The 27,674-nt window shown below is 42.5% G+C and overlaps 1 protein-coding gene across 11 annotated transcripts in view; it reads right to left on the reverse strand.

The window, feature by feature from the left end:
- FBRSL1 (fibrosin like 1) overlaps nucleotides 1-27,674 on the reverse strand; it is a 757,721-nt gene that overhangs the window by 62,646 nt on the left and 667,401 nt on the right. For all 11 annotated transcript variants that reach the window (XM_073313637.1, XM_073313631.1, XM_073313632.1 and 8 more), the window contains one exon: nucleotides 8,896-8,941. In XM_073313637.1, coding sequence (XP_073169738.1) covers nucleotides 8,896-8,941 — 46 coding nt within the window. The remainder of the gene's footprint in view (nucleotides 1-8,895; nucleotides 8,942-27,674) is intronic.

Genomic DNA, 27,674 nt, shown 5'->3' on the forward strand with positions numbered 1-27,674 from the left:
AAGTCCTCATGCTGCAATTCATCTGACCAGCTCAGAACAGCATTAAAATACTCTGCAGGGAACAGTGTCCAGCCCTTGTCAACCAGCAAGGGAGGGGAGAGAGAGGGAGAGTGTGTGTGTCTCTAGGATGACTTAAAGGAGAAATGAAGAGGCAGGAACATTCAAGGCTTGAAGGATGCCCCCTCAATATTGCCTCATTCCCTCAGGAGAGGCCAGGCCAGGCTGCTGCTAGTGATTCAGAGATTTACACATTTCAAATGAAGCTAATATGAAAATCAATTACCGAAACATACAGCATGTCAACTACAGAACTGCTGTGGAGAATGAACTATTACTGCTTGTCACACAGATTGATCAGGATAGCAAACATCCTGCTCACCAACCTCATACCCTGTGCCTCCCCAGATTAGGAGGGGGCCCTCAAGTCTCCAGGGGGAAGGGGCGAAGCAGCAGCTTGCTAATGGTATTCTCTGCTTATGATAAAGACCCTGTTGCTGGAGGTTGGTGACTCACTGGGAATTACAGACCACACCAGCTGTGTGCACAAAAGAGTAACCAGATCCATTTGCAATTAAAGAACACATGGTGGTCTCACTGATCACTTTCATTGATTGCTCAGAGGGAAAAGCAGGATGACCTCAGGGTCAGTTCCAGCTTCCCCCATGAACCTACCTCCTTACCCTCCTGCTGTCTTGTCAAATTACTTGCCGATTGTCGGTCTGGCCTCTGCTATGCTAGTGACCTGCATGAAGCACACAGTTACTGTGTCTGCAGGAGTCCCTAATGAGCTATTATACAACTCAGGACAGCTTAATATTGGTCACCTATCAAACTGCTTCTCCCAAATAGAAGTATGAAGCATGGGGGTGGAGGGGAACAGAGAAAGGAACATCAGAGAGCTATAAAAAGATCACAAACACATGGTGTAGCACACACAGAGAATGCATAAAAAGAACAGGAGGACTTGTGGCACCTTAGAGATTAATACATTTATTTGAGCATCAGCTTTCGTGAGCTACAGCTCACTTCTCCTTTTCTTTTTTGCGGATACAGACTAACACAGCTGCTACTCTGAAACCTGAGAGAATGCATATGCATCGTATCTAGGCAGTAGAGAAGGATGACACTATTTTACTAGGAACAGACCTGAATTGGATCAGGACTTTCCTCAGAAGGCCAAGGGCATTCATACCCGACACACTGGTTCCAGACAGTCTCACACTGATGAGGCACTAGTTAATGGATTTAGACTAAACATTTAGTTTTCTGGTTAACAAAAGCTTTACAAAATTTAATACAAATAGACAGTGTTTTCAAAGTTAAAAAAAAAAGGGGGGGGGGTTAAAATGGACATTGTGTTTGGGTGGCTTGGATTTAAACATTAGCACCCTATTAATAGATCAGAATGGGAAATCAACTGGAAACAAAAGTGGAAACTGACCTGTTTGTTTTTTCATTGCTCCACCAGAAAGAAATGCAAGAAGTAAACAAACAGAAGAAAGGATGCAAAGCATACCTGATTTTAAAAAAAATCTTTTAACTTCAGTAATGTTACTAGTAGCCAGTAGGAATTATTTTTTTAAATGTATGATTTATAATCTGATGGTCTCTTTAGCTACTTTTACATGAACTTGGAAAGTTTAAATGTGCCTAGTGAATCACTACAGTTTATGCATGAATATGCCAGTTATATTTTCTTTGCTGCTAAAAGTTTTTTTTATTTTAAATAAAAACTATAATTAAAGAAAATAAACCATCCTTTTCATAACATTTATACAACCATGACTTTGTTTATTTTATTTTTCTTGGTACGGCACTGCATTCAGTTAGCTCTCCACAATATTTAACAAAGCTGCATTTAAAATTTAAAATATTTAAGGAAATGAACAAATCCTGTGGAGGAAGGGCAGTCGAGCAAATAGACTTTTGCATTACCCTAGGCAATTGTGTGTGTGTGCGCATGTGTACGTGTGTATGTGTCTCTCTCTCTCTCTCTACTCCAAAAATATATCCATGGCTTGTATGCTTTAAATCAAAAAGCAATTTCAGTCTGTAATACTCAAATAAATAATTAAACACGGTTTTATCTCTCACAGTATTGCTTCTATTCATTCCAATCCCACTGACAGGAACACAGCTACAGACCCCCATAACCTTAAAACAACAAAACAACACACATGACACCAACCAGAAGGCCTAGAAATGTTTGTAATTCAACTTTTCACCTCTTGGCTGTAGCCCGACAGGACAAAGGAAGCTTTATCCTGGCAGATTACAGTGGAGGTGGCTGTCTTAACTGACCGGGTGGGGGGATGGCGGGGGGCTGGAGAGAAATGGTACTAACAGAATCTGCCTAATTGCGTTAGACAACAGTAAATTTGTATCAATATTAAAATCATAAATTGCCTTTCTCCGTAGCCCACTCGCCTGATGACATTTCTGGCTGATGTAAGTTGAGCTTTACTCAGTGAATTGAACAGTGGCGGTTGGAAAATGGTTTCTTCCATGTTATTGTGACATTTTCCTTGGACCCACTATAGAGAGAGAGATCACGGTGTAGACAGCTATTAAATAAGCCTTACATGGGCAAGCAACCCCCCCCCCCCACGCAGATGCATTATCAGTTATAAAGAGACTGCAGAGTGCCTTCCAGCGCCTGAGCAATGCAAGGATTCCTGCAGAACCCCACTCGTAACGGCTGTTGTTCTTCCTCTGTTTTCAAAAACCGTGACTCAGTAGCTCTGACCTGTGTGATTGTCATGGTTACCCAGATGGTTTCTGAAAACCCAAGAGTCCTCCTCCTTTCTGGATCACTGTATATATTATATACGGATGTATGCATGCACATTCAAGGAAGCTAATGTATTAATTAATCCAAGGAGTGGTTAGATCGGATTACAAATTTTAGAGAGGGAAAGAGGCAGGAGGCCTTGGATGGTTCAGGTGCTGGATCCAATTATATCCCAGATCCTGGTGCGTGTCCAGTATTGCCACCCAAAGCATTCAAAAATCATGAGACAGGCTTAAAAATGAGGTTTTCAGACAGAATACATTTGAAGTTCTTTTTCACAGCCACCTGGTTTTTGAGTGTTTGGGGAGTGTCACATTATCAAACTTTTCTTTGTAACCAAGCAGGCTAGAAACTTACTATTTTTAAAACTCAAAACAGAGTCTCATGTAATGACAACTCCAGGAGCTGGGGCTTTAAAAACACCAAATAACGTGAGATTTGCGACATTGAGAATACCGGGGGGGGGAGGGGCTTTCTGAGCAGTCTGGCCATCGAGTGTATATTAGGCGTTATACTACTAGTAAGGCTTCTGTTAAAAGATTTCCCTCCTTGCCGGTGACTAACGCGGCTTCTCATTCGCAGATGTGGCTCTAAATCACCGCCTTTACATTCAGGCTGCAAACGTTACTGGACGAGGTTTAACAGGCATCATAGAAAAAAACGCTGGAATTTCATCAAAGCCTGGGTACTTTACAAAATGGGAAATAGGAAGTTGGAGGAATCAATGGCAGAGCCCTTAGTATCTGTATTCCTGGCCCTTCCATTGAGTTGGTGTAGGACCATGAACATGTTTACTACACGTCTCTGGCCTCACTTTACACACATGATTCTGCTACTTACCTCCCTGAAAAGGGTATTGGGAGACTTGCTTAATGCTACGGATCACATCAAGATCTTCTGGTGAAAAGCTCTACAGTGTATTATTTCTATTACCTAGTAGCACCTAGAGATGCCAAGTGACATTGGGACCCCAGTGGAAAAGGCTTTATATAATCACATAATGAGAGACAGTCTCTGTCCTACTCTGGAGATTTTGTATTTCTAGCTTTTAAAATGATTTAGTGTGACAGTTTAGTGCAGAAGGAAAAAAAAAAAAAAAGAAGAAAAGAAAAGAGAAGAGAAAAAGGAGAGACAGTCCCCTTAAGGCAACAATATTATGCAGCACTGATCTCAGAGGAACAGGGGTTCTTTTTTCTGGTTCAGATGCGCTCGTCAGGACTCTGAGTTGTCAACAAGAAATCTCTCTTGCTGGCCCACGGCACACTTCTGTGGTCAAGAGGACAAAATATAAAAGAAGGAAACTTCAAAGAATTATAAGTTGCATTAATCCATGGGAGTGGGTGGTCATGGTGCATCCCATGGCTAACAATTATGGCCTGCGTGCCGAACAAGCCTGGCTCCCTCTTGTCAAAGGGTTAAGACACGGACTGTATGCTTTAGAGCTTTGGGGACACGTACAGTTCACGATGAAAGAGAGCACTTCAGAGCTCTATGCCTATATGTTCAATGAAAAGTGACAGTGTATGGTAAGCATTTTTTTTCCTGGAGAAAAAAAATGGAGAAAAGAAAAAAAAATAAACCACCAAACCTATTTTCACTTATTATTACAGTAAGAACAATGCTTTATATTCTATACTCTTCACAAAACCTCTCAACAAAGGATCTCAAAGCACTTTATAAACATTAATTAATTAAGCCTACCAGCATGCTGGAGTGGCAAGTATTATCCCTCATTCTGTGGATGGGGAAACTGAGGCACAGAGGTTAAGTGATCACCCAGCAAGTATGTGGCACAGCTGGACAAAGACCTTAGGAACATGGATTCCCAGTCAGGTACTCTATGCGTCAGACAACATTGCCTGCCTAATTCAAAGTTCGGGCCTGATCTCAGCAGATGTTGAGCGCCCACAGCTCATATTGACTTCCTAACCATCCCTGATGGCTGTTCCAGGCCCTGTGCAAAGTTGTGGTGCTGCGCTCAGTCTGGTTCCTAGTGGATAGGTGGTCATCTTACAAATCCACATCTGGCAACCTTGCTGGAAGCTTTGGAAGCGGTGCCAACGATTCAGTGGACAATGACACTGAATTCCCATTTCGCTTCCATGAGTTATTGCTCCAGGTCAGGACTGAAACACATTGGCAGGGATCAGTACGGAGAAGCTTTCAGTGCAGCTTTCCATGCTCTGCTTGCTCTGGGGACAGAGGGTTTCACTCTCCAGGAACCTTTCACCAGCATTAAATCCACTAAAGAAACATCTATTTTAAGAAGCCCATTCAGACTGCCGTACTCCCGCTGGCTGAGGAAGGAGCTGGGTTCAAGAGAGAACTCAGATCTCCCCAAATTTTCTCAGCATTAGGATCTCGGTTTCAAGGCTTATTGGCAATAAAAGCTCTCCTTGTTCCTCTGGCACCCTACTGGTTATCTCACTGAAAGAAATGGCACCGGGCTGGCACTGCATGGACGGGCACCACCGGGGATCACCAAGAAGAAAGGCCCTAAGGATATCTGCATGTACCACAGGACATAATCATTTCCCTCCAATGAACAAGGGACTTGCCTAAAAGTGAATCAGTAGCTGCAGTGCACCAGTATAGCCTTAAAAAACTCAACACCCAAATGTCAAAACACCAGCCAGATTGTGGTCACTATGGGTGTTTAATGGGCAAATGCTCCTCTGGCCTGGTGCAAGCTGACAGATGAAGTAAGCTGTAGCTCACGAAAGCTTATGCTCAAATAAATTGGTTAGTCTCTAAGGTGCCACAAGTACTCCTTTTCTTTTTGCAAATACAGACTAACACGGCTGCTATTCTGAAACCAGACAAATCTGAATTTGTTTCAGAAGCTCTTTCTCTTTTTCCTCTTCTCAGTCTCTCCTATCCATCTGGCTAGCATGGAGCTTTGATCTAGCTTGCTTGTGCACTTTATTTTTTCAGGTCCCGCCAAGCTCTCCTCCCGCCCTCCCACCATTGACTGGCTGGGAGAACCCTACATGAAAAGAATAACGTATCAGAACAAATGGGCCTCTACGCTTTTTACTTTTCATTACTATTTTCTTGTGTGGGGTATTTAATCACTCTCTCTCTCTCCAGGAAGCTCCAAGTCCTCTAATTCAGTCTATTTCACAGCTGTGACCACTGAGGTCACTTTGGGTCAAGACACCTCCTCTCCCCTGCATAATGGCAAATGTTCCAGGGAAGCTGACTGCTACATAGTACATCTGTTGTCACACATCAGCTTGTGTCAAAAGAGGGGCACAGCAGCAATGGCCTTCTGTTGTAAGGAGGGGAAGACAAATGTACCACTGGGAACATTAAACAAAAGATTCAGCACCTAAGACCTTTTGAGAATCTGAGCAGGGTGGTAAAAAGTTACATTTTACAATGATTCCAGACATGGAAAAGTAAAAGTTGCCCATCTTAATACTTCATTGCGTTGTTAATCGGTTGGTAAACTAGAATGACACTAATATATTTACTGCACCAAATGCATCCTTCATGTAACTGTATAGAAGTCAATGGTGTTACATCAAGAATGAATCTGACCTACTGTGTTTAACAACACTCCCCCCCCCCCCCCACAAAAAGTCATGTATAAAACGGCCAACAATGCAGATAACCTAGAACTTGCTAACTAAGAGATTACTCTCTACAGAATTCTGGATGCTCTTCAACAAGAAAAAATGGAATTATATTATATTAAAATAAAAACCTTATTGAGAATTTACAAGCAGTGAGTGCGTAAAGTGGTCTGAAAAAAGGGGGTGGTCTCCCATAATCTGAGCAGCACAAGCTTTGGTAAAACAATGCTTGAAGTGCACCCCCTCAGTGACCTGGCTTGAGTTTTAATTATTGCTTTTTGCTGGGCCTGTAACCCCTTGCAATCCCCCCGCCCTTCTCCCGAAGCACAGATTTTCAAGGAAGGGCACAATGTGAACGCCTGCAAGAGAAGTGTGTACCTGTTGCACCATTTATGCGTGCAAATCAGGAAACTGTATGTTTAACTAATCCTTTGCCTGCATGATTGCTCGCACTTAGGACTTAAGTCAATTTTGGTATCTTATTAATGGAGTTTGAAATGTCAGTCCTTGAAGGTCACCTTCTTGCTGCCCATATGGTATCACAAAGGCTTCATCATTTAACACTGCCTTTAATTTGCATATGAGAGAGATAAAACTCTGGTGTAATCGTATAGCAGGACTCGTAACATTAACTAGAGTCAGAATTTAGTGCCGTTCAAGCTTCTCCATATAGATCTATCAATGCTAGTCAACCTGACCTTGCAATACAACTGCTATGCTATGCCATGCCAATCCTAAGGTAGACTGCCCACACAGTCTCAACCTTTGGCAAACAGCCTGGTAGACATGTGTCTATACCAAGATCTATGTAGAAGCTAAAGATGAGCCACAAAATTCATATCTGGATTGAAACTTTCCCAAAGCCTGGTAGTATCTGGACCCATGGCAAAATAAACGGGTAATAATTTTCAGCTCCAGTGATGGAAACACCAGTGAGTAGATGACTCCAAGTTGTCAAGTTCACTGCCACCGGCACATGATGGACAGCAACCTGAAAACTCATGTTGCTGAGTGGCTCTGAGATATCAAGGGGAAAAAAACCAATCAGACTTCAATACCTGCAGGAACCAACAAAGCTGCTGAAACTTGAATGTAATCCTCTAAACTAGATCACTGGGCCACATTTTCACTCAGACTCCTGGAGTTTTGTTTTTGAGAGCGAGCTGTATGGGATTTGGGCTTACCAAGGTTTGGCACCTAAGGTACACAATAGGGTGGAGAGAGGACAAATGGTGTCCATCCCCCCACAGTCCTTTGCTTTTTTTTTTTTTTTTATGAGACTGCATCATTTTGTGAAAACATCTGTAAATGTACTAATGTCACTCACCATCACTTTTCACATTTACCATTTATAGTTTGCAAGACTTGGAAAGAAAGAATTTCTAGCACTTACAGCCTCTAAAAAGGCCAGCCCAATGGTGTCTGGAACCAGCCTGAGACACACACAACAAGTAATAACCAAAAAGCCTTTTCTTGGCTAGCTTCTATTCCTATACAGTGAGAGGTAAACGAGTCCCCTCTTGGTCCTCTTGAAATAACCTTTCCACGCTATAATTTCTTATTAATGAGCCTCATTTTTCCCCTTCAAGGCATTTGTCTCTCCCTAGTAGTCATCATTGCTCTGAAATGGTTTTTATTCTGTAGTTCAATATAAGAAACACTGCAGAACAGCGTTACTTACTGGCAGTGTATACAAAGCCATAATGTCAGCCTTCTTGCACGACAGAGCAGAACCATTCATAGCATAAGGCTTTCAATTGTACACAACACTCTTCTCTACAAGACTGTTCCTTAAATATCTTTTGTCCACAGCATTCAACCAAGAGTGAGATTATCCACAGGAAGCCAGAGTAGCCTTATATTACCGACAGACTGAGTCCTAAAGGGAGGGCTTGGTATATTTAAAAATGTATTACTACAATTCCCAAAGGAAATCTGAACAGGCCACGTCTCTTAGCAACACCCAGTGTATATCACAGGTAACTCTCATTAATACTAATGGGAGCTACGGGCTAGAATCCTGCAATATACCGAGCACCTTAAACTTCACTTTGGAGGATTGAGCCCTATAGATATAAAAGTTCTGCATGCTGGTGGGTGAAAAGATATTTGAATCCTTGAGACAATAATATAGATACACAAATATTCCTTAGTTTTTTTTTTTAAATGAGGATTTGCTTCTATTATAGCAGAGTGGCAGCTCTGCTATAGTTAAAGTTGATTCCTGCTTTGTCAATAAGCCCTCTCGTTAAGACATTTGCTACAAGTCTACCATCTGGTCGGGGAAAAAAACCAGCCTCATCTTAATACAAGGTGGCTGGGAAAATTAACATAACCATTGCAAGCCTGTGACAATGTGAGGTTGTTCTTTTTGACAACACTACGTGGCAAGATTGAAGTCACTGGCTTCCTATTAAATTCAATTCCTGTTACACACACAAGATTTTTGGTAGTTTCATACACTGAAGGAGTTGCTTGTTCTTATGGTAAGATAAGGAAAGGGAAGTGTTTCTCCAAAGCACCTACCTTTATTTGCTGCAGGGGAAAACAGTTTCTCGGAGCCTAAAGAAGCCTGAAAACAAAACAGAAAGAGGGTTACTGACTCTAAAAGAGAATATAGGAGTCTCTACCAAAAATACATAGTCCTTACAGAACGAATCAATCTTCATAACTGCAGTTACACACTGCACCTGGAGGGTGCAATGTTGTGCCATTTAAGAATAAGCAGGAATCTTGAGCAGAGGAAAGAAAAGCATATAAAAGCACTGTCCTGTTCTCACTCAAGTACATCCTCCTGTCTCTTTTATTCAGGCACCCATGCAACACACAAGCTATTTTATTCATGATTCTTCATATGAAAATACAAATGAATTGGCTATCAAGCTGAAGTAACAACATTTCAAAGTCTCTCTTGTTGAAAATAAACCACCTCTCTTACTGAATACACAAATCGTAGTTGTGCAGTGACAGTGCAAGCTACAGCTATATGCATCTGCACAAATAGAGGTGTTACATATATCACACCAAATGACAGACACAGCTGCTATGCACTGAGCTGGTTATGGGCTGTGTTATACTATTTCAACTCCATCATACTGTACTTGTGCTCCTTACAGCTCTGGGAAGTAGTTAAGAAATCCAATTAACCTAAACCTTGTAAACAGCTTCATGATAATCGGGGTCACTGTGTTGCAACCGGGATGATAATGACAGACATTTAAAAAACCCTTCATGGTAAATAAAGCTTTTATTAGTTATTTGATGACTTTTTTTCCAGCTATCAAACAAAGTACATCTACTTCAGCATAAACAAATTTATCGTTTATCACTAGCTGATCATTTCCTGGTCAATAAAGGGTCCATAGAGACTGACAAGCTAATTTTTGGGCAGGTGGGCATTATCAACATGTTGCTAATGTCAGAGTGATAATTATCAATATCTTCTCCAAGTTTGCATCAAACTGAATAAAAATGTGATACAGAGAGAACAAAACTGGAGAAGCTAAATATAAAAAAAACCCCAAAAAACCAAAACCCAACTCCAACACTGCTTTAAAAAATAATTAATTCAACTCAGGGCTGAATTAAGTTGATTTTCTTTTTTCTTTTACTGATTTTATTCTAAGGTGCCCTGGGAGGTTTGCATGATAAGCGAGCGATGATTTGTATTGCACTGCTACATATTTTAGACAGTGATTTAGAAAGAGACAGTAAAAATACAGCAAGATCTGCAGCAGATATAATAAGAAAGAAGAGAGTCATCTCTACCAGTATTATTTCTAAGGAGCACAAAGTCACAATCTGCAGCGATCATATTGAAAGCTATAAAAAACAGAGAGGGAACACAACATGAAACAATGCTGAGGTTGAGACATCAACTCACAAAATAAGCATGGATATTCTGAGTTGAGCCTACCTCTTCAGTCTTGGTGTGTATGGTCATTGCATACCTTCTATCAAATTGATCCAAGATAATGGTTCAAATTCTGCCTTGAATTACACTTGTATCATCTTTGCTGCACGGGTGAAGCGGAGGGCAGAATTTACTCCTTGACTTTGGCTAGTTATTTCCTGCTACACAGTAATGCTGCAATGGCAGCAGTGTATAAAATAGTTTAGAGCCAGCTCTGAATTTATTATCCATGCGGAAGACTTTCTTCCAGATATTGTCAAACAATGTCCACCACCATCTGACAGAAAACAGGAATGCATCTGAATCAAAACCCTGGGTCTACACACGAGGATGTTTGAAATTTGGGCTGAATATTGCAGCTCGGACACGGCTCCTAAAACCAACAACTTACATACATACAAGATTTGGCCTAAAAGCGCTTCATAAACTTTAGGCAACATAATGCTCGCTGGAGGTGGGTAAATAATATTACCCCACTTTACAGATAGGGAAACTGGCAAAAAGAAGCCACTGACTTGCACAAAGTCACAGACAGCAAGTCAGCACCAGAGCCAGGAATCTTGAAGCTCAAGTCCCTGCTCCAACCATAAGGATGGCACCTTTCCACATAATTCAGCAAAGAGGGATGACACAGACTCACACTGTTGCCAGAAAACATCAAATCATCAGCTAAAGAACTCATCAATATAGTTTAAAATGACAGAAGTTAAGAGAAACAAGCAAGAAATTTTAGGGTTAAAGAGCAAATTAAAGATCTGGGATTAAGACAAAGGGAATGACACAGAAAAACAAGCTTTAACATTCAAGAGTCAGCATTTACAGAACAGGGTTTTCAGAATCACAGCCACAGTTTATAGACATAAACCTTCATACCTAGTGTTTACATTAAGTTTTGCATACATTTATAGTGATCTTTGCCTCCTGATCGGTACTGCTTTTGGCTGAAGGGCCATTTCTGAAACAGAAAATGCCTGCACTACAGTTTATTCACAGAATTACTCTAAAGTCAGTGAGGAAGTTGGGGAAGGTAGAAATGAGACAGAATCCGAATATATCATTCAATTCCATTACTCTCCCTTTAAAGAAAACAGTCACAAAAACCTATGGATCTGAGCAAGCCCACTAATGAGTGCAAAAATCTAGCAAACCAAAGCATATGCTAAAGCAATTGCCCTCCCACATTTTCTGCTGTTTCAAGCAATTCATTTGCATATGTTTCAGAAGGGATTTTTTAAAAAAAAGTGGAATTCCTCCCCTGAGAACAATTCAGCCAGTTAAGAGCCCTTTACATGGATGGCTCAAGCCATTCAGGAACTCATGTGTGTGTGTGTGTTTGGTTTAGGAGCACGAAGCTAAGGGATTTCCTTTCCTCCTCTCCCTGCCCACCTGAAGCAAAGTCTCAGAAATGGGGGAGGACAGTTACAGAGTTACAGAGCAGAATGATTTGTGTACTGCTGGGGTCTTTTGCTGCTTACCAGATTTTATTTTCATCACTGGATGATGCAGGCAGACATTCTCAGCCTGAAGCCTACAGACTGAAGACACTTCTAGTCTTTCTTGTGCATTTGGTGCCTGTCCTTCTCTTAACTACTCTTCTCTTTCATTTTCACAGTACAGCCAGAGGAAGATATGTTTTATTAAAGCTGTCGCTTTGGCAAGACCTCTTTCTTGATGAGATAGAGTGCTCTACATTTTTCATGTGTTGCAGACTTCTTCCCTGATTCTCTTACCCCAAAATGAGCATGCGTGTGCGCAAACACACAATTTCACAGGATAGTAAAGAGTCTTCAAGGTGGTTCACACAGCTGAATCACACAAAACTTTTTAAGATCCTTCCAGCCTCCATTTAAGGGAGCCTGCAGATTTGTACCATGACTTTTTTGGGGGGGGGGGGTGTTGCGGGACTTATTTATCAGGGTTGCTGACAATTGCCAATTCACTGCTGCTGTTTTGATCTTATTTCCTTCTTCCACTCCAGTGTCCTACGTTCCCCAGTTCTAAAGAGGAAAAGTATCCACCCAGCTCTGTGGCTTAACTTTAAATGGTGTTGAAACTACTACACATATAACTACTCTTTCCCCCCTCCCCTCCCGGCTTGGAAATAAAAAAAAGAAAACCCATGCTGTTTCCTCATTGTCTTGCTCCTTCTGCACACAAACTAATAGCAAACAGAACACACTGGGGCTCACATTTTCAGCTCCTGCTAACAGAAGCCCCAGCAAAGGCAGTTTTTGCTTTAATAATGGAAGGTGAAAACCACAAATGATGCAGCACATCCTTTCTCCCTGAAGACAAATACTGAGGTATAATAAAATCCGTGCCTCATTTGTCCTGATTCCTGCTAACACAGGACATCTGAAATGTGTAGCCCTTTTACAGATTAATAATTTAAGGATTATATACAAGAAAGAACAACGGCATCACACAAAAGACAGCACAATAAAACTACGTCAGGCCTCCCAGTAGTTACTGATTTTTTTCCCCCAGCCTAAAAAATTGTTAACAGGGAATCAATGCTTGCTTGGCATTGAAAATAAAGGCCATATAGATCTTCCTGGAGCAGAAAACACCAGTTTCCCAATCCAGAATTGATTCATCAGACAACATAGCTCTGCTGTACACTGGCTCCAGTCCTGGTGCTTCAAGCATCCGACCACAAGGCACTTTTCTGCTAGCTAGCTCCAAATTTTGGTTTCACAAAGAGCAAAACTGTATGGTGACAAGGGCCACGTGGACTGGTTCTGTATATGTAAGAACCAAACCTTTGACCCACACTCAGACCCATTTCCCTTTGGGGGAGAGAAGAAAGGAGGTTGTAAAATGTAGCTTAATTTTCATTTTTGGAAAGGCTGCACACCTTCTTTCAGAGTAGCAGCTGTGTTAGTCTGTATTCGCAAAAGAAAAGGAGTACTTGTGGCACCGTAGAGACTAACCAATTTATTTGAGCATAAGCTTTCGTGAGCTACAGCTCACTTCATCAGATCATCGGATGCACTCAGTGGCAAATACAGTGGGGAGATTTATAGAGATTTATACATAGAGAACATGAAACAATGGGTGTTACCATACACACTGTAACAAGAGTGATCACTTAAGGTGAGCTATTACCAGCAGGAGAGCGGGGGGGAGGGGGGGAGGGGGAACCTTTTGTAGTGATAATCAAGGTGGACCATTTCCAGCAGTTGACAAGAACGTCTGAGGAGCGGTGGGGAATAAACATGGGGAAATAGTTTTACTTTGTGTAATGACCCATCCACTCCCAGTCTCTATTCAAGCCTAAGTTAATTGTATCCAGTTTGCAAATTTATTCCAATTCAGCAGTCTCTCGTTGGAGTCTGTTTTTGAAGGTTTTTTGTTGAAGAATTGCAACTTTTAGGTCTGTAATCGAGTGACCAGAGACTGAAGTGTTCAACTGGTTTTTGAATGTTATAATTCTTGACATCTGATTTGTGTCCATTTATTCTTTTACATAGAGACTGTCCAGTTTGACCAATGTACATGGCAGAGGGGCATTGCTGGCACATGATGGCATATATCACGTTGGTAGATGTGCAGGCGAATGAGCCTCTGATAGTGTGGCTGATGTGATTAGGCCCTGTGATGGTGTCCCCTGAATAGATATGTGGACACAGTTGGCAACGGGCTTTGTTGCAAGGATAGGTTCCTGGGTTAGTGGTTCTGTTGTGTGGTTTGTGGTTGCTGGTGAGTATTTGCTTCAGGTTGGGGGGCTGTCTGTAGGCAAGGACTGGCCTGTCTCCCAAGATTTGTGAGAGTGATGGGTCGACCTTCAGGATAGGTTGTAGATCCTTGATGATGCATTGGAGAGGTTTTAGTTGGGGGCTGAAGGTGATGGCTAGTGGCGTTCTGTTATTTTCTTTGTTGGGCCTGTCCTGTAGTTGGTGACTTCAGGGTACTCTTCTGGCTCTGTCAATCTATTTTTTCACTTCAGCAGGTGGGTACTGTAGTTATAAGAATGCTTGATAGAGATCTTGTAGGTGTTTGTCTCTGTCTGAGGGGTTGGAGCAAATGCGGTTGTATCGTAGAGGTTGGCTGTAGACAATGGATCGTGTGGTGTGGTCTGGATGAAAGCTGGAGGCATGTAGGTAGGAATAGCAGTCAGTAGGTTTCCGGTATAGGGTGGTGTTTATGTGACCATCGCTTATTAGCACCATAGTGTCCAGGAAGTGGATCTCTTGTGTGGACACATTCTGTTGCAGCTAGGATCCAATCGCAAGAAAGGCTCTTCTCACAACAAAACTCACCCAGTTGAAACCAACCAGTGCTGGAAATCTCACCAAAAAAGCCTCTTCTTGGGAAGCTTCCAAACTAAAAGGGATGGATATGTTCCAAGAAGCCTTCAGGGCAGACCTGCAAGACTTGGGAGTTTCACCAATTACTAGGATGTCTCTGACTGCTTTTCATTCTTCCCTTGCTCTCTTTCCTCTGATTTTACCCACCTCTTCTGAGCCGCTGCAGCTGCTATATGGCTTGCTCAGTGGAGAATTTCACCATATGTGGGTGGCTAAGGCTTTTGCTCAATGCAAGTTGTTTCTGGAAGTCCCTTTTTCCCACTTTATACCAAATTCCTTCCTTCACTGCTAGGAGCAGACTAAGTTTTCTAAAGTAAATCGAAATTGATACACATGGGAAGATACAAAAGTAGCCTGGAGTTCCCCCAAACGACCCAGTAAACAAGAAAGCACCAAACACAGGAAAGGGTACAGAAGAAATGTAATGCTCTAGGACATCACTGCATATATTTTGAGGAGTCATGTAACATTGGAACAGGTTTCAGAGTAGCAGCTGTGTTAGTCTGTATTCGCAAAAAGAAAAGGAGTTCTTGTGGCACCTTAACATTTGAAGAAGCTGTTAGAACTTTGAATCTTTCAAAAACAGCATCAGCATCTGACAGAAACTTCTGATGCATTACAAAGACAAATAAAATAAACAGAATAAAGTCAGCTAGAAAGACTATGAGAACTGCAAGTTGATCATTTCGCACAACATCACAAGAGAAATCAATCTGAGGTGCAAAGCATGTGACTGACCTTTTCTTGAAATCGTCTAGGAAGCATTATTGTTGATGGGGACAGGGCTAATTAACTGACCAACAGGGAATATTAGACAGCTGTGCTGAGGGATTAAGCAAGAAGAAACAGGATACACTACACACACTCCAGCTACATTTTGCTTTTTGATCATCCTTGGACTGTGAAGACACTGTCCCCATGTGAACTTTACATAGAATTTATGGTCTAGATTATCTTTACATAGATTTATAGTCTACTTGGGCACCTAAATAATGGGAAACAACAGTGCAAGGGGCACTTCTGAAAATCTTTTTTAGGTGCCTAAATGGTAAATAAGCTCTTTCAGAAGTGTAACTCCAGTTGCTGAAATGGAGGAGAACTTTTGAAAATCTGGCCACTCACCTTCAAGCCAAGGTTGTATCTATTTAAATGCCAAGCTCACTAATAATAAGTGATAACCCCTAAGCAAGAAAAAACTCCAGATTTGGGCAATACAGGCAAAAGAATGCATTGTGCAGATCTATCTAAATTTACAATACAAAAACTTTTGCTGTGCTGCAGTCATCTGATAACACATGGTGGAGAAATCCACACTATGAACTACACTCAACAGGCAACTCCTTGATAAAGTGACTGCCTTAAAATAGCCTAAAGGTTTCCGGTACAATTGTGACCTTTCATTAAAGGCCTTTCTATGAGCAACTGATAGGTGTTGGGCATTAGGGGTGAAGGTTCACTTTAACAGAGGCTTCACTAGTAACAGGAAGCTTCTTGGACTATATTCTGTTCTTGCCAAATGTCAGGCAAAGCCCCAAAGTCAAGTTAATTGACATAAGTAGTGTGTGCATCCAGTTATATTGCTGTCATGGAAAAGGGCACTTCATAGCACACCTTTTTTCTATTCAAAAAGGCATCACCTCTGCCCCTTTTCCACTTGAAAATTTTTATTTCTCAGTAGCCCCAGAACTTCAGTGAACATAGATTTTCTTGTGTTTAACTTCTTGGTCCTTGGCCCAGCATCCTCAAGGTTGGCACGGTTTTGGGACTCGAGTCAGCTGCACGAGGCTGTGGGGAGCCTGAAAGCACAGGACACGGGGGCAGTTCACGGCTGCACTGCAGTGTGTGTAGTCATGCACACCAGTGCCAAGTGGACGCGAAACACAACCTGATCAGAATTGCATGGTAACATTTTACACCCAGGTTGCACTTACATACACAAGTGCACAAGCTGCAGGACAATGGTGAATCAAGCCCATAATTTTTAATGTAGGCCCTATATTTATGGCTATTTTTTCACCCTACTCTCTTGGCAACAGAATGGTGTGCTGTATAGAAAAACAAAACAACATTTTGAATCCAGAGCACTTTCCCCACCACTTTACAATCATTTTGAAGGAGGTTGAATTATTTTGGATTAAAAAGTAACTGTAATTCTGTAACACATGCCACTCAGATCTCTGGGTTTGTTGCACAGAAGTGCCCTCCTTTCCGCGCTGGAAGAGAAGTCTTTGCTGACATGATGCTCTGGAAGCAGCATGATGCCTGACCTACAAGCATGTCTGTTATCAGAGCCTCAGGGCAGAGGCCTGCTAACTCCTCTTTCCTCCCTGCCCCCTTCTGTCATCTCCCCCACAAACCCACCCCTAGAGAGCATCTACAGCCCACTGTTTCCCTTTCCTATTCCCTCTATTAGCCATGCTTTGTGATTCAGCTTCCTCTCAGCAATTGCTGCCTCCCAGAGGAAAAGGCCAAACTCCTCCTCCTCCCCACCCTCGCGCCACAGCGCTAGCTTTGTCTCTGGACAATATAAGTAAATAAATAAATGCATTTTTTAAAAAGGTCAGAAAGTTCATGGGGCCTCGACAAGACTGGTCCTACAGCTGTGGAAGGCCCCCTAAGCTGTTCTCAGAGACACTGGGCAGAGAGAAGCATTTCCAGCTGTCCTTGTTAAACACAGCCAAGAAGCTTCACTTTACATTTTAGCCTGCATGTCCTTAGTTACTTTAAATGAAATTGCACTATGGGGTAATATTCTCTCTCATCTCAGTGCCCTTCTCACCAAGACTACCTCTAAAAGTGCTGCTGGGGCTCATCACAGTTTTACGCTCCTCTTTTCCTTTCCTAATTGGCACTGGTATTTTCTTTATCAAGTGCCCAGCCACTGTGTCTTTCAGATCTTCCACACCAAAGACATGCCAGATAATCAGCAGAAAAGCCAGAAGTTCCGGAGGTGAAACAGAAACTGCTTTCTTTTCTCTTCCAACTCTTTCTAGTAGGAAATTATTTTAAATTGTGATAAATGGCAAGATTACACTCGACTCTTCCTTAGGCTATCTTCTTAATTCCCTCCCAGTGGCTAAGAGCACCAGCTTTGTCTCTGGACAATATTTGTCTATGAATTATAAAGAGTGGAGAGTCTTCTGGACATCTCATTTGACCAGGTTGTGTTCTCTCCCTGTAGATTAGTGATGGGAAAGACTCACTATCTTAAGGTCAGCTAATCCGCCCCACAGCTAGTACAGAACTATTCCTTATGGTGCATTGTTCCAGGGTTTTGCCCAACCGACTTTGAAACATCTCAAATTATGGAGCTTTCACACCTTCTCCTGAAGGGCTACTATACTCCATGACAAGAGCTCACTGTCAGGAAGGTTTTTCTGATATTCAGCCTGTATTTGCAGTCTAAATTTTATCGCATGACCCCCTCGATGCTGATACATAGCCATAGAGTTGGCTACTGTTTCAGCTTTCGTTACAAAATGTAGGATGAAACTTGTCTATGACTAGGAAAGGTTGGGAACACTGTAATAACACACCACTACACTAGTTTGTATTATTGTCATTACAGCTTGCAACTATCCAGCCAAGCTATCATTTGGCCAGGACACAGATTTTATTTGTGTTAAATCAAAGGAATGGAAAGTGCTCTCTGTAGAATTACCTAAAACGTCTTATAATTCAAAGGCTGCATCACAGAGAGGAGTGATGTGGGGAGGGCAGGGAATGTCTTGCAAATGACAGGTGGCAGACTGTTGTTAGGTACCCACCAAATTACTCTGCTGCTCCCAGGGCTGAATTGGCATTTCATTATCCCAGCTCTTCTGGACGGATGCAGACATAAATTCACACCTCATGTCCTGGTTTCCATTAAACTGAGTAAGAATGCAAATGCTGGCACCGATGGGGAATGCCAAGCAAGGCTTGGCTCACTAGAATAAACTCCTAACTGTGGTCCTTGCCAGCTACCTGCATTTATCATTGTAATGGCCTGCCAGACAGGACTTGGCAACCTAGGGAAAAACGGGTGGGAGGAGGAGGGAGAGGAAGAGCCAGATCTACACTGCCAAGCAATTCATTTCTGTACCACCTGCCATCATTGCAAGGGCAACCTTAATTTTATTTTCTCTTTTAACCAATTATGGGTCACCCAAATCCCGCCTGGAACCTGCAGCAACACAAACGGCTGCAAATCACATTCTGGAGGCCAAGAGGATTTTGCAAGACATCTGATTTCATATAAAGGTTACGGTCTGAGAACGGCTGCAATACAAAAAGGCTCCAAGTAACAATCTGCATTGGCAGGCAAGGAAGGAACAGCTTCTGTGATCTGTCGCATATTGTCATCTGTTCTCAGATAACAGGAGTATTATCAATGAAGTCAACAATGGAAGAGTTTTTGGGATTCAGCTGAACTAAGGAGCTGATACAAATTCAAAAAAATATTCCTCCCCTCAATTTTTAGGGATATATCCTTGATTAAATAAAAAATAAAATTAATGTATGTTAAATCAATGGGAATGTTTGACTGTAATCACCCTTGCCGCATAAGCAAAGTAAATGCTTCTCATTTTGTCCTTGACTCACTTCTACTTTCCTAGTTATCCTACATGGAATTGAAGATCATGCCTAGCTCCTTCAGAGATCGCTGCAATACCTCATGATTCTGAATTTTCTGGCTTTTGAAGTCAGAGGAAAAGTTATCTTCACATGGTTTGTGTGGAGGCTGGAGACATATATAGTCTGGCATTTTATATATGTGCACTCACACATGCATTATCTATATTTTAGGAATACACCTTTACCTATTGGGGCCCCCTGAGATATTTTGCATTCCCTTTGCATCCAGCCATTTTGTGCAAGCTACATTTCCTGCTAAACAGTCTCATACGGAGTTAGTGTCAAATCCCCATTTAAAGAACCAGGCTAACTGCAGTAAAAATTGGTTGAACGGAATTTGTGCGATGCATGTAAGGGGTTGTGTAGTTCTACTAGCCAGTATCATGGTGTATGACATGTTCATAACTTGGACGCAAATACTTCTGGCAAAAGTTCCATTGTCTTTTACATTTGTGAAATCGGATCGTTGTCTGGCTTATTCTGGGTTAGGAGGTCATGGAATTTATAAGGGGAAAGGCTCTTGTTCACTACTATTGAAATCTGCTATATTATCTGCACCATCCCAAAAGGAGCTTCTTTGCAGAAGGCTCTTTTCATTGTTTCTAATTCATTGCGCCAAAATATTTCTTGGCTGTATCCCAGGGCTGTAGCCTTATCTGCCCATCCCCCATGGCAGACGTACAGCAGCTGTTGAGGCTTATCACGGCTGCCTGTCCACCGAGTTTACAAATTAACACCCTATCGAGGCTGCACAAGGGCTGATTAATCAGAGAGAGGCAGCCTGAGGGCCTTTATCACCTTAAGCGGCTGCTGGGAGAGAAGTCACAAATCTCTCTGGAGGCCAGAGATGTCTTACAAATGAAAGAGCAGGAGGAGGAAGAGAAGGAAGATGCAATAGTAAGGGAAGCAGATATTTTAGAGATAGTGATGATGGAGGCAATGGATTAGGGGGAGGGGGTGGGCTAGAGGGGAACACCAGTACATTATGACAGCTAAAAAAAGATAATTAACAGCCTCTACCTCATGATTCTAGCTTTCTCTCCCCAGGCTATAATTTAGCCTATTGCTCCTTTGCTCCAGAGGACAATAAACATTTATTATGTTAAACACATAACTGTGCTGCACAAAAGCACCGTTCTTTCTGGGGTCCACTCCTTTCACAGCTGTTCAAACCAAAGGAAGGAAGGGGCATTGAAAGGTGGGTGGGGGAGAGAGGCTCCACTTGTGTATAGAAAATCATTCAGTTTGGTCACAAAAAGTTCACCCGATGTTGAGGCAGGCTGGGTGGGTTTCTAGACAACTGTGAGCATGTCTCAGACAATCCTCCGGGGTGAAGAACACTAACCCTTAAGAGGGTGATGTGACGTCGCATTTTCCCTTTGATACACAAGGTGTTTCATCACTGAGCAGAGATCCTGAGTTGCCAAGCTCAGGCCCATAGCTGAACTTTCCCTCAAATGTGTGGTGTTCAGATTCAGTTTTTGGTTTGGCCCACTCAAGAGATAAAAGACCAGTGACAATATTCCCTATAATTAAAATCCAGTGGCTCACTTTTCAAACATGGATGACTCAACAGGATGCTGAAATCCCACACTGCAAGATTCGTGGCTAACGAGATAAAACTCCTTTCCCCTTGGAGTTTGCCCATTTCCATACCTGCCCATTTTGTTCAGGGCGAAGGGAATACAGCACTTCATCAGTACTTAACATATACGCAATGCATTCTTGGATCCATGCTGGAAGCTATGTTCGGGCATACGCTAAGCCCCCTTGCCAAGCGCAAAGGGTACATCTTTATAAAGGGGTAACCGGAGGGCTGGGATGAACACCCGCCATGTTCCTTTCTCACTCTTGGAATTGCTGACAGCAGCTGCAACCTGGACCTGCAGTGAGAGAGTCACTGTAGCTTTCGCTGCATATGTAATTTTTCCTTCTTTTCATTTCAGCAACTTCTAAACATTCCTAGTTAAGAGGTTTATTGGAAAGTTCCCTATCCCGTCAACAGAGTGTGTAGGAGAGGTTCTTATTACAACGGGCATACTATGACACCATAAATCATACTAGAGTAGTGCCAGCCCTACCCATTCTGAGCATTTCATCTATTGTGTCCTGGCAGAGGGCTGGGAGCAGTGGCAGATCTGATATTCTAAGTGGCCAGTGGCTACATGTCTTTTCTTTCTTTACATCAAAGTTACTGGTAGCGCCTTCAGTAGCCCCCATCTCCATGCCTGTCTGAGAACAATGCCAACACTCTAAAATCCCCAATCAGGATCCCACAAATCATGAGATTGGTTTAAAAACCATGAGATTTTAAAAATAAAATGTTGCACTCAATTTCCCTTTATTTTCCTCAGAGTTTTGAGCCTTTAGGGAGTACATTTTCAAGCTTTTCTCCATAGCCATGAGGGCTAGGAACTTGCATTTAAAAAAAAAAAAAGTGAGTTGAGATTCTCATGCAATAACATGACTCCAGAAGTTGTAACTTTAAGAAAAACAAAAAAACAATATCATGAGTCATGATAAAATCGTGAGAAGTGGAAACGCTGATTTTCCTGGGTCCTTTTTATTAAACAAACCAACCAACAAAAACCAAAACCCAAATAATTTCTGGATGAGAAATTTCTTTCAGCACAGCAGACTCCTGCAGATTTAACACCAATAGGATAATTTTGATGAGCAACCCCCTTCTTCTTGTTCTGAGGATCTGTAAGGTCAGGATGCATTAAGTCCCACAGCCATTTTGAACCTCAAAGCTAGTTATTTCCAAACAATACAGGATGAAGCAAAACAAAAAGGAAACGAGGACTGTATATTGCAGTGAAATATATATAACAAAATAAAGAGCATGAGCAGCTATCTTCTCATCCTCTTGAACCCATACGCAGACCCTTTGCTGAACCAGCCTGCTTATCTTGCTACTGATTACTGTAGGAATCAAGGCTTATATGTAATGCACTAAGCTAACTGGGAGTGGGAAGAGAAGAGTGGGTTGTGATTAGCAGCACAGGAAAAAGAAGCCAGCTTTTCTGCTCTAGAGCTCTCTCTGCCATAAGAAGCCAGGTGTGTAAGGATCTCTGATAGTACTGCTCCACAAGCTGAAAAGACAATGGATTTCAGCGATGCTGGATCACCGTGCTTGGTATTCAGTAGACCCTTGGGTAATTAAACTAACAAGTCACACAACAACTGCTACCTCCAGTCACACCAATCAGATAACATTGGCTCTACACGTGAATACAGCAGAAACTATTCAATATGTAAACAATACGTATGTTTTAATCTTGAAACATGGTGAAATAGCAGAACCAGTCTCTCTCTCTCAGGTATTTATATGATACCTATATAATCTTATTATCTACCATGCAGGTCAATGAGCAACAGACATTTCACTTGCTTGTATATTACTCGGTCTCTACCCTTTAGAAAGCTTTTGTTCTAAATGCTGCAGTCTCTTTCACCAACAGAAGTTGGTCCAATAAAAGATATTACCTTACTCACCTTGTCTCGCGAATATCCTGGGACCAACATGGCTACAACACTGCAATTCAAACACACATATATCCTGGCCACGAGAGGCACTTGGATATAACAGGGACAGAACTGGGATTAAAATCCTACTAGAAAAGACCGAAAAGATTAGAAACTCCTGAAAAAGAGAAAAGGCCAGAGAATGTACAGTATCTCCCTACATATCAAAACTGTGTAGGGAAATGGGAAGGTGCACAGACTATGTGCCTGAATTAGAGAAATCACCCTCCTCAACAAGGTCAGGACAGAGACATGACACAGTGATCTGAATAGACAGGGAGTCTGAAACTCCTGAGTTCTAGTTCAGGATTTGACTTTGACTACTCCATGTCCTTGAGCAAATCATGTACGATCTCTGCCACAGTCTTTCTATCTGCAATTTGAATTAAATATTTAGCTACTTCTCTGGATCATCAGGAGGATTCATTAATGTTTGTGAGCCTTTCTGGAGACAAAAAGCACTGCATTAGTGGTAAACATTTTTATAATTGGAAGCGTGTTATCAGTGTCATACTGGGTTTCACAGTGTAGCAGCTTGGAAGGCTGTCTCTTTGGAGTTACAGTCACAATGCACAACTGAGTGAGGTACAATGTGTGTAGGGGTGCAAGGAAGGAGGACACAGGCACTGTGCACTTCTCAATGTGCTAAACAACAGGAACTGGGAAGCTACTGCCCATGACAATTCGATTAAATGTGGAATTTCCTGACTTCATCTTTTGGGTAGGATGGGGGGGGGAGCGGATGACTTTCTCCTCTTTAAAGCGGACATATATAATCTGTCTTCTCCAATTAGGCATGCTTTGCAACAAGTTTGGTGGATCGATTTATTTTTGTACTGTAATAATGCAGATAAATCCAATGTTGGCTCCAATCCCATTGCTTTCAAAGCTGGGGCTCCGCATTTCCAACTCCTGCCCTTATTTTTTTTTTCCCCTTCTGCTGCAAAATGTCACCAATTTACTTTAGCCTAGGGGCCCGTTTTGAGTTTTACCGCTAATATACGAGAAATGCATTTTTCAAGCTGTTACCACTTAACTGTACTGATATCAGCCACTCAGGGGACACAATATTGTTTACACATCCTGCTCTATGGAATAAGCGCGGATGCCAAAACGCTGCCTGGGCTGTGAAGGAGACGTTTACTCTCTGTTTTATGAGATTTCCTCGATTTGTGGCTGTCTCCATGGTCGTAAAAACAGCTGTAAATCAAAAGAGCACCACAAAATTGCAATAACAACTGTCGAACTCAGCTCTAAAGAGCATAACTCCCAGCAACAGAAGGTGGAAGGCTTTCTGCTGATTTAATACCAGGTGTGAGGGAGCCCTGGCAGGTCTGTGTATAGCGCAGTGTCTCTGAAATGATACCCACGCTTATCTGCGTGCCAGCTCAGAGGGAATGTGCTAGTCTGCCACTCTTTGCATCACTTTCTCTCCTCTTTCTTTAAAAAACAAAACAAAAAAAAAAACCCAACACCGGGAGTTCTCTTTAAAGAGGCTTTTCAAATACCATGGAGAACGCTTAAACAAATAACTGCTAAACACATAACCCTGTTTAAAGCATTAAAAAAGGGAAAGTCAACCCAGTGTCTAAACAGGATTATGCTTTGAACTGTGGATGCCTAGCAAAATGGCAATAGCTTTAGCAGATCACCTCAGCCACCACATGGTACAGGCCAGTTCTATGGCTGCTAGCTTATCCTAGAAGGCCCCAAATTCTTGTACAGCCTTGCTGCCCAGTTCTTGGGGTGTGAAAGGAGAAAGAGGAGGGTTGGTGTGAGGTGAGTTATTAACTGTCTTCAGGGAGCTGACTCTAGCTAAGATGGTTCCAAACCAGACAGCTCCATTTTGCTCCATTTGACAGTTTCTGGTAAGAACCAGCCAAAGGAGCAGACACACAAGTCTGGAAGCTACTGTTACTGCTACGTTGGTGGCTTATTTCCAAACCAGACGTGGAAGGGATTTTCTCCCTGTGGCAGAAGCAGGCCTCCTGAATTTTATTCTTGCCCTCTTCCAATTCCTTCCTCATCAAATTTAAGGGTCTCATCCTTGCCTTCAAGGACCTAAACCAGCGGTTCTTAAAACTGTGGGTTGGAACCCTGTTTTAAAGGAGTCTCCAGGACTGGCTGGGGCCCAGGGCCAAAGCCAAAGCCCAAGCCCCACCGCCCGAGGCCCAAACCCAAGCTCCACTGCCCAGGGCTCTGGGTGGTGGGGCTCAGGCTATAGGCCCCCTGCCCAGGGATGAAGCCCTTGGGCTTTGGCCCCCTGCCCGGTGTGACGGGGCTCGGGCAGGCTCAGGCTTCGGTCCCCCCTTCTGGGGTCGTGTAGTAATTTTTGTTGTCAGAAGGGGGTCGTGGTGCAATGAAGTTTGAGAACCCCTGACCTCAACTATACTTAGTATATACCTTTTCACTCTCCACATCCCCTATTCCCCCACCCCCATCCAGCAAGTCTAACAGCCAATCCCTTTTACTGCCTTCTCATCTCCATTTGCTCAGTTGCCATGGTAATGAACTGAGGCATAAAACCCTAAGTAGATAAATTAGCTTGGCCTCCTCCTGCACAGCATCCAAAGCATGAAACCCCTTACTGGCCTCTATCCACCAGGCCTTCATCCTCTCTTCCTTCAAGTGTCTCCTTAAATCAAACTTCTTTCATGAGGCCTAAAGACTCTAACCCTCCTCTTAGCAGCTGAAAGTGTCTGTATGTGCATATGCCAGACTACACAAAGAAAGGCAGAAGGAAAGTGAAGAAAAATTCAGATGACGCCTTATAGTGCCTGCACTGATGACCTTAGCAACTGTCTTGTCATCCTACCAGTACTCCGCCTCCAGTGTTTGTCTACATCCCTCGTGCATATTGTTTCAACCTTGCTTGCAAATTCTTTATTGCAGTGGTCATGTGCTAGCTCTTTGTAAAGCTACATACACACTCAGAGTGCAAAAGAATTAATACTCTTTCTGACTTTGCTGTTGACTTACTGTGTGACAGTTGGGGCAAATCACAACAACTGGGATTTTCAAAAGAGCCCAAAGGGAGTGAGGCACTGAAATCCTTCTAAATTTCCTTGGGCACTGAGTTCTTTTCAACTCCTTTGAAAACCCCAGTCCCCCACTTCCCCATGCCTCAGTTTATCCATCTGTAAAATGGATAAAAATAATATCTGCTTCACAGGGGTGTTGTGAGGGTCAAATGATTTAGTATTTGGAGATACTAAGATGAGAGGCACTACAGAAGAGTAAAAATGAGAGAGATTAGAAAGGAACACATTGCAAATTGGTGTTATACTGCAAGTGGTAGCTGGGGAGGCAATATGTTCCTGCCAGTTTTACTTCTAATACATTTCCAAGGAGATGGACACAAAGATTTATTTGGTGCCTATTTTTCGGGGGAGGGTGGAGATGGGAGAGGCAAGAAGCCCTCTCAGACCTTTCCTGCATTTGAGCTCTCTCCTCTCTTATATTAAGCATCACATGACACCGATGACAATTCCTCCTTTGTCATGATGCTGAACGAAGCATAATTCCAGCTTCTAAGGGTTTTGCTCACCTGAAAGTATCACCTGCACCTTCCACTGCTACTGTTTAACATGTGACAGCCTGGCAGGGCCTTGTCTCCTTCTTCAAGAACCACTGATTTATTTTTAAACATGGTGTATATTTTGATTGCTGCTTGTGGTTTTACATCTGCTCCTTTGCGCCTTTTTTCAGCAATGGGGTATCTATCTCGGTCCATCTTTTGGCAGGTACATTGCTGTCGCCATCACTGCTTCTTCCCAGCAAGAGTTGAGGGAGGAGACTACACCACCAGGAACTGGGACACCAAGGGTGGGAAGTAAGAGAGAACTTCTGACAGAGCACTTCAGAACTCTTGGCCCAAAGGGAATCAAGGGAGGGAGAGTCGCTTACTTCTCTCTAAATGCCGCTCCGCTCATGTATCTAGAACAGACATAAGCACAAATGCCCTCATTTGGAAGAAGCCAGATTTGGAGGCTCTGAAGTGTCTCATTAATCTTCCTGGGAAATCAAATGCTGCCTTCCCTCCGGGAGTTAAAGCAGACGAAGCTGACCATATCCTAATCTGCCCCCAGACTGCCACACAGATGGGGTGTGCTGATTGACATAGCCTCCTGAATGGGTGTATGCGAGTGTAATGCTGGAGGATGTGGAGCTCAGTCTCTTTTCCATCCGTAATAGATTGAAATACCACTCTGCGCATCTCTGGAGTCCAGTGTTTTAGTTTTTTGATGTCTAACCTTGAATTTTCTCATCTTGCCTCACATTACAGGCTGTCCCCTCAATCTTACTGCTGCCTTCAAGAACATTTTAATGCCCATGAATACTCCAGACTGACTCAACTGGAAAGTGAAGTTATCTTTTTAACGTACAGAACAGGAACAATACAGGCAGTGGAAAACCAAGTTTCTTCACAATAACTGTCAATTCCCCAACACGCCACAATCCAGTGCAGGAGGAAACTCCTCTAAACCGAGAGGACAGTTTAATTTCCAGGGCCCCCTTACTCTAGCGGGAAAAGACTCTACGACTCTCCTTTCTTCTAGTCTCTCTGCTGTTAGTATACACTCAGATCCACTCCCCAGACTCCTGACTTTAGAAAACTGTCCATAGGTTGAATGGTCTTTTGCTTCCAATAGGCTACTCATCTCTGTAATAAACTCTTCCTTTTCATATGATGCCTGCTGCATTTCCTATGGCAATCCAACTCAAAAGCAAACTGACCAAAGAAAGAAGGCCCAAAACCTTTAAGGATTATGTGACCAGCAAGTTCAAGTAGGAAAGCCTTCTATATTCTGACACACAGACATGATATGGGGAATATCACACTATGCTTTAAAAGGCATAGTGTGTGGTGGATGTTCTGGATATATGAATTATAGAAGACAAAGCAAGGTTCATGGGGTGGATATTTGACCTACTGC

Source organism: Lepidochelys kempii, chromosome 15, assembly GCF_965140265.1.
Source record: "Lepidochelys kempii isolate rLepKem1 chromosome 15, rLepKem1.hap2, whole genome shotgun sequence".
In the NCBI taxonomy this organism is placed as follows: domain Eukaryota; kingdom Metazoa; phylum Chordata; order Testudines; family Cheloniidae; genus Lepidochelys; species Lepidochelys kempii.